At 38.0% G+C, this 13,226-nt stretch overlaps 1 protein-coding gene across 5 annotated transcripts in view; it reads right to left on the reverse strand.

The window, feature by feature from the left end:
• The window catches only part of GSTCD (glutathione S-transferase C-terminal domain containing), a 64,467-nt gene extending 51,272 nt beyond the window's left edge, over positions 1-13,195 (reverse strand). For 4 of the 5 annotated variants that reach the window (XM_051618340.1, XM_051618339.1, XM_051618337.1 and 1 more), the window contains exons 1-3: positions 12,780-12,907; positions 5,942-6,373; positions 4,000-4,461 (exon numbers count right to left, since the gene is read on the reverse strand). In XM_051618340.1, coding sequence (XP_051474300.1) covers positions 4,000-4,461; positions 5,942-6,352 — 873 coding nt within the window. In that variant the 5' untranslated portion in view covers positions 6,353-6,373; positions 12,780-12,907. Of the gene's footprint in view, positions 1-3,999; positions 4,462-5,941; positions 6,374-12,779; positions 12,908-13,131 lie in introns of those variants that run through there. The other variant, XM_051618338.1, reaches the window with a different exon arrangement.
• Positions 13,196-13,226: the final 31 nt, after the last annotated feature.

Raw genomic sequence — 13,226 nt, forward strand, 5'->3', positions numbered from 1 at the left:
TTCTTCTATTAATTTTAAACAGTTACATCTAATAGAAAGTGTAACAAAGCTAACCTCAGAAAGATAACAGAAACTTAATGAGCTAATCAAAAACACCTCTTCAACTTCATTATCTTACTTTTCCTAATTACAGTTACAATCACCTAGTCAGGTCTCCTTGTATTTATTGTATGATACTTTCCAGACACACATCCATTGAAGACTTCATTATTATTCACATCCTAAAGCAAAGTGGAAGTGCAACTCTGATTATTTTTTAAACATGATTGAGGAAGTCCAGTTACATACGTGATAAATAGCATTTTAATACAGAATTAAACTCTGGCATTTCCATCAGCAAAAGCAATTTCAACTCACTGCCTGCAAAAAGCTTTCAGATGCAGGCCATTAGTTTTGGGTAACTGTAGGAATCAAGGTATAATTGCTTAGAAAACTGATCATTCACCAGAGAACTGAAATAAAGCAATGTTATCCCAGAGGTCCTATTAATTTAGGTAAAAGCTAAAAAGCCAGTTTTATAGGACAATCCTTGGTGTGAGCTAACAAAAATGTATTATATGTCATTCATAACCTGCAGACCACTAGGGCTCAAGGATCACATATGCAGAGCAAATACAGTATTCTCAGCTGCTCACAGTACACATACAGAACAATTTCAATTGGATTGCTGAAATTAATTATCCATCTCATTCAAGAATCCTCAAATGCCTTGCACCAGTAAATCAAACATTACTGTACAAAGTTATCCTCTTATTTAAAAAGGCCTTGGAAAAATATAAGATTGAAATACGTTAAAGCTTTTAAAACAATAGGAAAGTATTTTCTCTTGCTACATTTGTTTAGCATCATCCATACAGAACTTGCTGTTAATTCCCAATTGTGTAATTTGCAAAACAAACAATGCAGAGATTAATTAATAACAATTTCTGTACACTAACTCTTAATTCAAAGGTAGTAATTTTAACCTACTTCTGGACTCACATACTGCTGTCAACATACAGAAATCCATTGAGGATTATGATCTTGGTTAAAGAAGTTATAAATGGGACATTTATCACATATTAGTGTTAGCTTGCAATTATCTTGATTTTAGAGATTGTTTCTCTAAATCTGACTGACAGCATCTTCTCCAGGAATTTGTTTTCAAACACCATATATCAAATTTGGAAAAACAGCTTTCAAAATCAAAATGCAAATACCAACTTCACTCAGAGCTGTTCCTGGCAACTGACACTAGCTATCAATCTCACAGTCTAATTGCAGGAATACTGGTAGCAGACAACCTTGTTGTATCATTTTACTGTCATGGGTAATACAGACACTTGTTTGCTCAATTCTTTTTTATGCATATACCCTCATAAAACTTAAATACAGACTGTGTGGTGCCAGAGAAGTTTTTCCCGCTGTAGAACTGGTTTTGAAGCTGAGCTCAAGTAACTTGCACTACTAAGCCCTACCTCTTTCCACATAGGAAAAAAGCAAGGGAAAAAAGTGGGTCTGGGGAGAGGGTTAAAAAAAAAGTAAATAAAGAACAATCTGCATGGCTTTATTAAGCACCAAACATATTTTGATGTATTTTCCTAATCCAGATGTTATATTTTTACAACAGAATCTGCAAAACACTAACACTTAATAAGTAAGTCCTATACAAAAAACTACCACCAACACACACACATATACAATCTCCTTCTCAGGCCCAGATCAGTTGAGTTGACACAGGCAATAGCCTGGCAAACTGCATTCTGAAGTGCAGGTACCTCTAAAATCAGCTTTGCCACTTGCAACAGTGTTTCTACAACAACATTGTATGCTGGGGAGCAAAGATTTATTCCCCAATTTTCCACATTCCACGTGGTGCCCTAACTGCCAGCTGTGTCAGTGCTTTTCCTGTTGTATTTTGGTGACACTCCGAAGGTTTCAAATTCCTCCATAAAAAGACTGAGAGACCTTCTGAGATCTCTAAACACATCACAATATGCAAATTAGTCCTATCATCAGAATGAAATTTTGCATACAATGTCCATCCATATGACTTTGCTAGCACACACTGTTTGTGTATGTTTGTGCTTGTGCTGTGAAAACCTCTTGATGTGAAGGAAAAAGACAAGGCAATCGAGAACAGCCCACTGGTGTTTGTCCAGTATTGGGAACATGCTAGGTTGACTGCAAAGAAGAGAGACAAAGATTCATTTGAATAAATCACACTTTTGGCATTTCCAAAAATTACGCACTGATAGGAAAACATTCAACTCCCCGAAAGGCAAGTGTGGACTTCCTATCACTGTAACTGGACCATACTGGTAACATAAGGTTCTATTAGAAAGAAAAAAATTAAAATCAAGCACCCAATCAATCTCACAGGACTGCAAGGAGAATCTAAACTTTTCAGTTATAAACCTCACTCCAACACCTCCTAGCAATGTGATCTTTTCCAAGGCACTTCTCCTTTCACTGCAGTAAAAAAGGACCTTCTATAAACTGCAGTAAAGAGTTTATTGGCAACAATGCCATGAATGACAAAAATACAGATTACTGAAGTTCCAGATGCTGAAGCACATCCCGAAGGAGCTGGCTTCCTAAACACAACAGCTCATTTCTGAGTCAGGTCAGTTATAAGTCCTTGCTTAAAGAATACAGACTAAGTTTTGTGAAAATAGAACAACACAGAAGAATAAAAGGTTTGCTAATTTGTAGTTATTATTCCATCCTAGACAGCCATCTTTATCTACACATGTGCAATGAAACTGGTTTATTTTGTGGGAGAGCTTGATAAAAAGCACTTACTTGAGAGAGACTAAAGCCAGGTTGGATACACAGGAATGTTTCCTCCAAAATGAAAAAGTAATTCCTAGGAAATAGAAAAAAACAACAGAGATGAAGAATAAATAACCTGTTATGAGGAGAAATAAGCAAATCAGAAGTCAGAGCACACAGTATTTAAAAAGAAATATATATAGGGGGGGAAAAAAAAAAGAGAGAAAAAAAAGAGAATCTCAAGAAATTACATACCAGCAGAATTAAAAAATGAGCTTTGGAAGTCTTCCCCTAGTCAATACCCAAGTACTTCTTCAGATATAGTATTGTAAGGGAAATCAAGGATTTGCACCTCCAAAAAGCTACCACAGTCCCTGAAATCTCTCTTCATTCCCTGCCTCCCTAAAAAGCATTCTTACTTTCCTAGAAGGTACTTGTTTCCTTTAAGGCACACCTGTCCATGTCAAGGTGAAGTCACGTAAAATTTCGGCTCCTGGCTGACAAGAATCCCAATTCAGATAATATCCATATAGTAAGAGTACAACAAACTGGATCAGAATAAATTTTACCTTGTCCTCCGTACGCTGAAACCAAAATGAAAATAGGTTCATTCTTACCTATTTTTTTCTATGCATATTACAATGTACTTCAAGGTCCGTGTTAAATCCCTCATGAGTGATATCCCTTATAGTATTCCTTATAGTATTTGAAAATTATTATACCATTCTCAACCCTCCCTCCTTTTAAAATTTGCGATTTATGATAGAGTCAAAATTCCAAAGCTCAAAAAAATCCTCACAGATAAAATGGTCTCATTTTAGTAGATATCCATTGAGTCATGTTTGTAAATCTAGCACACTAAATTCAAGCAATAAAATATGTTCATGCTTACCTACTTTTGCTTTATGCATATTAGAATGTATTTTAAGTGTCCATTTTAAGTATCTTCCTGGAGGAATTTTCTGGGCAACTCAGTGCCAAAATATTTCAGCATAATATTTTAACAATTAACGGCATTAGTTACTAAGTAATGATATGCTATGTATTTAGAAGGAATTTTGGTGATCTCACTAATCCCTGTTTTTTGATTGTACAAAACCAAAGTCAAATTTTATATTTAAGGTTAAGTTCAGATTGCAAACACCACAATATATTTTAAATTAACATATTTAACAATGTTTCAGTTCTTAAAAAAACCCAAACAACATACACGCTACTTGGCATTTGCAGAACTTGCCATCTTACCAAAAACTGATGGATGCATGGCAAAAGCACTATATCTGTCAAGGTAAAATAAAGGCCTTCTGCAAAAATGTGGTCCAGCAGTGGAAGATCAGAGGTTTTTGTTCCCCTGATGCAGCAGGACTCCCTGTTGACTGCATTTGGGACTTCCTGGACAAGTAGCTTTGAGAAAGCTACGCTCAGTTCCAAACTTGGGAGTGGGTGTTCATGCATCTCCACTGTTTTTCCTTCCTCTGTTGCTTCTTCACCAAGCACAGGCACTGCAGCCTTGGCACCTGCCTTCTGTTGTTGAAGTTTTTGCCTTCGAATTTTGTCATCATTATGTACTCGGACAGGTTCTCCAAGCTTCCTTTCAAGTTGTAGAATGTGAGGAGGAATAGCCTGACAGTCCTCAGGAGACGCCGTCAAAAATCCTTCAACAGCCCGAGGTATGCTGATCTCACAAAGCCTGGTCCACTGACTAACCTGTCAGATAAATTTATGCAATTAATGTCTCTACAGAAAGTGAAACAAAACCCAGAGTACCTTTTTGTACACATTAAGCAATGAAATTCCATCCAAAGGTGGTAAATCCATCTTTTAATACATTCTTTGATAACTCCAGAAGCTGAGGTATTTTGTATTACTTTTGCAATAGCAGAATTTGGAAGCTAAATCTTATACATAACAATGAACATTTAGCCAGTATAGCATATTTTTATTCCTTATTATTGGCACAAGATTAGGGTGGCTGCATAATTCATGAGAAGCAAAGCTGTGATCAATTTATGTATGTCACCTCTACCAAGTGATGGCAATAAAACCAGAAGATTACACCAAACAGATTTTGAACATATTTTTTTACAGTGTTTTTCTAGCATCCAACATAAAGAAACTTTAGTCTAACCAAACAACACCTTTAAAAAAGTGGTTTTTTTCAAATTATTATCTTTGTGATCTTTTTCCTGTTATCTGACTTAAACATTCTCAAACTTTTAATCTCTTGTCCTTTCTTACTTAGTTTACTCACTTTGCAGCCATCTGAAACATAGAATCAAGTTTTCCAGCAGTTCCAAGACGAGATTAGAACAAGAGGTTTCTGAAGGACATCAGGGACAATTTCGTTATGCTAGTGCTAGATGGACTAACACAAGGATGTTCTTCCCCAGTTCTGCTACTCACAAACAGGGATAAACTAGTTGGAAGCACAGCAATCAATGGCAGCCACGGATGTAGCAATCATGAAATAACGGAGTTCAACCTCCTGAAGGCAATGAGGAACGCAAGTCTAGAGGGAGGAACTGTCACATGAGCAAACTACTATGTGATAGATGGGCTGAAATTATCAACTTAGAGTAGTAATGGTTAATGGTTCACACTCCAGCTGAAGGTCAGCTAGAAGAAGAGCACTCCAACACAGGCTAGAGACCAGGCTGACAGGAGCCTCCCGGAACTCAGTAAAACATGCCACACATATAGCATGGCCTCAACCCCCGTAGTGGTACAGGCTAGGGACTGACTACCTGGCCAAGTACTGGATGTCCTGGTGAGCTAAATATAAGCCAAAAGCACACCTTGGCAGTGATGAAGGCCAATAGTATATGATGCTCTTGAAATAAAAATTAACAATAAATTTGGTATTTCTTAGTTTACTTCAAACTGTAGGAGCTGCACTTTATAACACGTTGAAACTATACTGATAGACATGAAACAAAGATCTGACCCATTTTTTAAATCTTAAGGTTCTTTTTGTGCTGTTAAAAAGTAGTATGTTTAAAAATAATTACTTTTTTATCTTTATGCCAAAATACAGATAATTTTCCATTGAGGAAATTCAATTTTCTAAGCAAATTAACTTTCTTACTAAAATAATTTCATTTACAACAATATTAAGAGTCTACTTCAGAGTATTTAACTGTCATTAAAAAATCCTATTAATGTATCTGAGAGAAAGAGATGCACTCACTTCAGCACAGGCTTTTAAGCAGGTCTTCTTAAAGCCTAAGAGTTCCAAAACATCCTTTCTAGATGGATCTGCCTCATATGTCTTCTGTATTATATGCCTTAAGACAACAGAAAGCCCAGCTCGACAGAACTTGCCATCTTTCACAACAACAGCAGGTAAACAGCAGCTCTGCACAATCAATGGAAGCTGACATCTGGAGATTACATGGGCCTCAAGATCACCAAGGAGGTTTTTTGTCATAAGCTGATCATCCACATTTTCACCAGTTGGCACTAAGAAAACTTTGAATAACTTGCAGTCACAGTAGGATAGCAAGAACAGTGAAATAGATGTATGAAGAGGAAAGACACTATCTTTGTACTGATGAGAAAAACCCAAATATAAATGTTCCTCAGCAACACTTTCTTTCATCTTCCTCCTGAGCTGAAGCTCCTGAAATAGAAATCAGAACACAACATTGATAAAAGAATACAGAACAGAAAAAAAGAGCATTTGAAACACTGGTCCTTCCACTCTCTGGTAAAACTGATTTTACCATAAGACACAGTTAAAGACATCCTGCCTGAATAAGTGGACTTCAGGCACTTCTTGAGAGAAAATAATAATTTCATATATACACTGTCTCTTCACACATAAATCACCGATAGAGAAATGATCTGTGTAATTTTTTTTACATTTTAATGTATTTCTGACATTTAACAAAACACATAAAAACAAAAGAAAATATTTCATTTTATCTTTTTTAGTTTATAAACATTTTAAAGCAAGGTGTGTTTTCATTTCTTTTAAATCAATAACCTTTCACAATATTAACCATATGTTATTGAAAAAAGTTTCTGAACACATAACTACAACAGTCAGTTTCCTAATATACACATTTGTCTGTAATTATTTATTTTATACATATTTATGGTGTTTAGGCCATAATACTGGTTTCTGCCTTAAAATTAGTCTAGAGCCTGGTAAGATACTAACTGAAGGCCAAGAGGACATATGACAAGAATAAACATGTTCATTTCAAGAATGCTACATCAACACCTCAAACATAAATCTAAACTAAGTGGTTAAATACAACAGTAACATAGATTAAATTAATGTATTCTCATTTAAAAAAAACAAACACCTATTACACTATTCCATATCAGTGTCATATGAAATAATGACTAATTTTTTTTTTTCTCCACACTCAATAAAATTATCCATTAACTTAAGCATCACAATTCGAATTGAAAAGCTTTAGACACTAGATGGCACTCTTAAAACAATCATTATAGAAGAAAGTTTTATTATAGGAAGAAATCTCAATGTTGCTAAGAAAGACCAGTATGTTTTTAATATACATAAATCTGTAAATCACAAGTGACATTGGAACTGCACCAGTGTTTCAAATAACTATCTAGATTAATAAGGTCTAATAAGGTCTCTGTACAGTTACATGAATATAATGCAATTATTTAAAAAGCGAAAAAGGTTTTCATTGTCTGTTTCTAGAATACTGGATTATTTTTTCACATAGATGTGTACATCAAATTTACTGTTTTATATTACCTACCACTGGCCCACTGTCCAAAATCAGGCAGTGGAAGAACAGAATCAAGCTCACCTGCCACTGAGTAAAGATCATAACGATTGTTACAGTGAAGTATTTTTAAACTATTACAAGACTTCCTCTCAGAACAACAGTGGCTCATCATAATGGTATCGCTGCTTTTTTTTAATTAATACAGCTGCCACACAAAGAATAGTACAATGCATAATTAAATACCTACTTTCCTAAAAGCTATTTTACTTGGATAGATCTTGACAGCATGTAAGTTGAGATAACATTACCCTAAGTAGAGCTCCGTGAAAGAAACTATAATGTGAAGGTACTGTTGAGGAGATGAGTCAAGAAGAGTTAGTCTTACCTGCTAAATCATTACTAGCATTTAAACGCATATCCTTGACTATAATACTTCTTTCAGTATTAAATAGTACCCTCATACGCGTTTGGGTTTTCTTTATTTTCTAGGGTAACTGGTAAGAGCATACAACCCCATCTTTTCCTGGCCCCTCTAGCCACTCAAAATTACACATTCACCTTACAAATCACTTCACTGATTTTTTTCTTCTGGTTGACAGTGCTATTTTGGTCATCCTCATGCTGTATAAAACTTCCAAACATTTTGGTAAATTCTGAAGAGGTTTCTATTTCCAAAGTATATTATGCTGTAGTTACCATCTGTTAATCACCTTCTCTTATGAATTATTCCAAATCCATCACTCAGGACTGCACAAGTAAAACACTAACCTTTTCACCACACAGGTACTCTCAATAGGTACACTGACATTTGCCCACTTTATTCTAGAGCAGCAGCTCTGAAGCACTGTTTCCCCAGAGAGGATAACTCATCAGACTATAAATAAAAATACTTGAAAGATGCCCAAATAGAGGTACTCCTTAATCAGCCTACTGATTAAAATGCTCTGCTATGAAAACTGGCAGATGAAAGGGTGAACACTGTCAATGTGAATTCTCCTCCAGTATGTTGGACAAAATTACTTCTACCCTGTAGCAATGAGTAATAAGACAGCAGCCGTCAGTCAGTCCCAGAGAAAGTAACTGAATGGAAATAATGACTTGTTACCAGTCTACTCCTTATTCAACCCAGTGAATGCTGCAGCTGACACTGTCCTATTAACCCACCTGTCTTCTTGAAGTTTGAAATTTGACTTGAAATTTGTCTGGTCAAATTCAACTATTCTTATCCTCAGGTACATACATTACATACAGAAATCATGCAAACCGGATAAATCAATATTAGGATCTCACTGAAGGAGGATAAGCCACCCAGTCCGTTCTCTTGACAGTGTCAGAAAATGGGAATATGCATGCAGCCTGCTTCATTTAGTTCATGGCATCTTAACTTAAAGTCACTTCCCTCCACCATTTTAGGTGAGACTCCAGACTTTGTAATGAAGCCAAGGTATACCCAGGAAAGGTCTGCTCTTCTAAATGCTTTTAAGAGAGAACCCCTGGGAGACAGGTGCACCAGACAGCTTGAGGGTGGTTACTAACTTCAAAACTCAAAGTAATTTTTTGTGAACATACACAATAATTTATCACTACTTAGCTGCAACATGGTGAACTATATCAGAGACAAAATTATTTCTCTCAACCTAAATGAACTTCTGTAAATACATAAAGAACATGGAAACTGTGACATTCATGATCTACTTACACAGCAGCACTGTGCTCAAGCTGTAAAATCAGAACATTTTGTAGAATGTTCTGGAAGGAAGAGGAGGAAGGAAAGGCCAAGAATTTTCTTCCCCCTCAGCCACAGCAGTAAATTAAGGTATTTCAGCATGTAGCCATAAAAGTGTGCAACTGCAAGTGACAGGGAGCCCTAGAGCAGCATGTGCTTAGGGGCAGGATTTAATGGTGGATTTGGCAGTGCTAGGTTAACAGCTAGACTTGATGATCTTAAAGGTCTTTTCCAACCAAAAGGGTGATTATATCAAAAACCTTTTTGCCACAAACAAACAAACACCACCACCACACACACAAAAAAACAAACCAAAAACTAAACCAACCCAAAAAAAAAAGAAACACCAAACAACCATCTCTCAGTGGTGACCTCAAAAGTTTATATAGAAAATTTTCTTTTTCAGCCTCAGACAGCAACCAACATAAAGGCACCCACTATGTTCAACAGGCCTGTATCTTTAATTACAGGGTAACCATTCAAATAGGATTTTCCTCTTTCCCCATTCAACATTTGTTTCTAGAATTACTAGGATGAGAGCACCATTAGCAAAATATTGTAACAGATTTTAGAGACTGATAAAATGCAGATGAGCTACTACTAGAAACAAGACTTTTGTCCTGGACACAAGCTTTGCCATATGCACACCTAAACTGCAAGAACTGCATTCATTACTCCTTTCAGAAAGAACAAGCATTGACATTTGACCTAATTTGCACTGGCAATTCAACTCCATGCATGCCACAGATCTCTTACTATCTCACATTTGACTAGATTGCCATAATAATTCTTCACAGTGGAAGCATTAAATCTTCTTCCTCTTCTGCCCCTCTACTCTGCTCTCATGGGAGTTTCCTGCTCAGGTAAACTGTGGAAGCCCCCTCACTGGAAGTGTTCCAAGGCCAGGTTGGATGGGGCTTTAAGCAACCTGGTCTTGTGGAAGGTGTCCCTGCCCATGCAAGGGGGTTGGAACTAGATGATCTTTAAGGTCCCTTCCAACTCAAACCAGGCTATGATTCTGTGATTCTTCCTTTGCTGCAAAGATATATGAAAAAATAGTGATCTGACATATTGTTAACTAGTATTTTTCTCTTGCCTTTTATCTGAATTTAAATTTTGCTGTTCTACTTGTTTAGAGAGAAGTTAGCAATTTCTTAGCAAATGGGAAAAGAAGAGGAAATATTAACTCTGGGGATGTTTACAGTGACCTACTTTTCAGACCAGGAGGCCAGACTTCTTCAGACTACAAGGCAGAAAGAAGCTAGCAACATGGAACTCCACTCTGGTTTTTGCACTGAGCTTTTCAACCTCAACAGAATTACCCTAAGACTTTAATTCCCAGAAAAACTTTAAAAACTACTTTTAACAAAACATGCTTCTGTAATGACTGCAACTCATTACATATTTATTTCACCACAACAGCAAAGCAGTCAGTCTGGATTTATTTATATTGCTAGCTACTGTAAAAGCTTCTATGTCCCTTCATCCCAACAGCAACTGAACGACTCTCAGTCTCTCTTCCCTAAAACCTTGGAAGGTGGAAGTTTCCTGTGTTCTCATTATATATGTGAAAAAGCTGAAGCACAAAGAGAATGATTAGTTTATCATCACAAAGGAAGTCTGTCCTAGACCAATCCTAAAAAACAGACACTTTCCTTAAGGATTTTGTTGTTTGGTTGGTTCTGGGGTTATTTTTAAGTCCAGCCTATGAATATAATGTAAAAGTACGACCAGGCTAATTTTGTTCCCTAGTTTCTCACAGAAGAGAAACTAAAATAAACCTATCAGGACTTATGTCTATAAATTATTTTGCCTGTGTTTCCTTATTGTTTCCTGAGAGAAAATAAGGTCTTCTTGCATTGTCTCTTCAACTGGACTGTGTGTAGACTCAGTCATACACTGCCATATCCCATTGCTCTCCCATCTCTATTTCAGAGAATTCCTCCAAACATCTTGTCTCTAAGCACAGACGTTTATAAAATTTAATTTACTTTCTTTTTTTTGCTTTGTTTCTAAGGTAGTGTTTTTCTGCATATTTTGGCTCTGCAGAGTACATCCTGCTCGTGGATTTATGCACAGCCTTTCCTCTGAAAGGCTTAACAGCCTACCTGGTTGCCTGTTCTCACATAACTACTACCCTTCCACTAAAAGTGACAAATTTATGCCCCTTGGTAGCTTACTAAGACAAAAGCAACCACAGACATATACAAAACAAAAGATGGAACACAGAACTAACAAAACCTACAAGACAACACACTATTCATTCACAATGTTTTTCCCAGCACTTTTTTTCCCTCTAATTAGACTATAAATTCTGTGGGAAGAGATGGCTTTTTATTCTTTACTGGCCTTGTTTACAGTAGCCACTGCGACAGAGGGAAAGGAGAAGTGTAATGAACAACACAGAATTTGCAACGTAACTTGAAGACAAGATAAAAAATGTTTTCTACCTTTGGTATAAAAATAATTTTGACTATTTAAAATTAAACATTAAGTAAATTTTCACTAACTGTACTGCTTGTTATCTTTTTCTCTTCTCTTTCACCATGCACTAGAGTTAGTTCCAGTAAACAATGTAATGTTAACAACGTAATAAAGAAAACTGTAAAAAAACAAGTAAGTTTCAGAAGTAGTTTTCCTCCAGCAAATCATAGAACCATAGAATGTCTTGGGTTGAAAGGAACCTCTCAAAGTCATCCAGTCCAACACCCCCACAATAAGCAGGGACATCTCACACTAAACAGACTACTCAGAGCCCCATCAAACCTGACCTTCAATGTCTCCAGGGATGGGGCCTCCACCACCTCTCAAGGCAACCCATTCCAGTGATCCACCACCCTCATAGTACAGAACTTCTTCCCTAACGTCTGACCTAAATCCACCCTTCTCTAGCTTAAAACCATTACCCCTTGTCCTATTGTTGCATGCCCTTCTGAACAGCTCTTCCCCAGCCTTCTTATATTTTAATTTAGTACACAGCAACATTTGTGTTTTAAGGCAGACAACTTTTGAGGCCTGAGTTTTATTTCTATATAGAAAACCCGTATGCTGTATGAATTTAGGGCCACCACTGCACCCTCAGGTGAATCCAAAGAGAAGCACAAAAGCTTTTCAAGAAGAGCTTCAAACCAGAATTTCAGACAGGTATATCAAAATATACAGTCCAAGAAAGTAAGACAAAGGCTACGAAGAACATAAACTTTAGAAATACAGTCCATTAAAGTTCTGTTATTGCAGAAAATAATGCTCCTGAGCTAAAACTCCTTTGCAGACCTCCTATACAAAACCTCCACTCCAAGCTTCTCTTAGCAGTTTGTCAGCCCCGAAAAATAAGGCCCGGTAGTCAACACTGAAATAATTTCTTTCTTCCTTTCCTTTCCTTTCCTTTCCCATCCTGTCCTTCCTTGCCTTTCCCGTCCTGCCTTGCCTTTCCTTGCCTTGCCTGTCTCTTCCTTTCTTTCCTTCCTTCTTCCCTTCCTTCCCTTCCCTCCCTTTAATTTTTTTTTTTCCTAAAAGCTTAGCCGTAAGTCACCAAAGGCCAGGTGAACGACACGAAAGCTACAAGTGTCTTTCCCGCCACAAGTTATTACCGGTCTTCACCAATAAACGCCTGAACCAGCCGTTCCCAGCCAACCTTCCCTCACAAAACACAACTGAGGGCAGGGGCGGCTGGGGCGGCCGTTCTCAGCCGGGCATCCGGGACGGGGAGGAAGCAGGAAACCGGGGCTCCCCGAGCAGTACCCAGCAGAGACCAGCAGCGCCCAGCAGTGCCCAGCAGCGCCCAGCAGTACCGAGCAATGCCCAGCAGTGCCCAGCAGTGCCGAGCCGCTCCCCTCAGGCCGCCCCCGCCGCGCCCACCGCTCCCCCCGGCACCGCCCGCCAGACCCGCCCCTCCCTCAACGGCTATTCCCCCGCGCGAGGCGGGCGCCAACGGCCGCTTACCCCGCCCCGCCGCAGCGCTCTCCGGCCCCGCACGCGGCCCCGCACGCGGCCCCGCCGCTTCCGCCGCCACCCCGCCCCTTCCTGCGCGCGACCCG

This window comes from Apus apus, chromosome 4, assembly GCF_020740795.1.
Source record: "Apus apus isolate bApuApu2 chromosome 4, bApuApu2.pri.cur, whole genome shotgun sequence".
Taxonomy (NCBI): Eukaryota; Metazoa; Chordata; class Aves; order Apodiformes; family Apodidae; genus Apus; species Apus apus.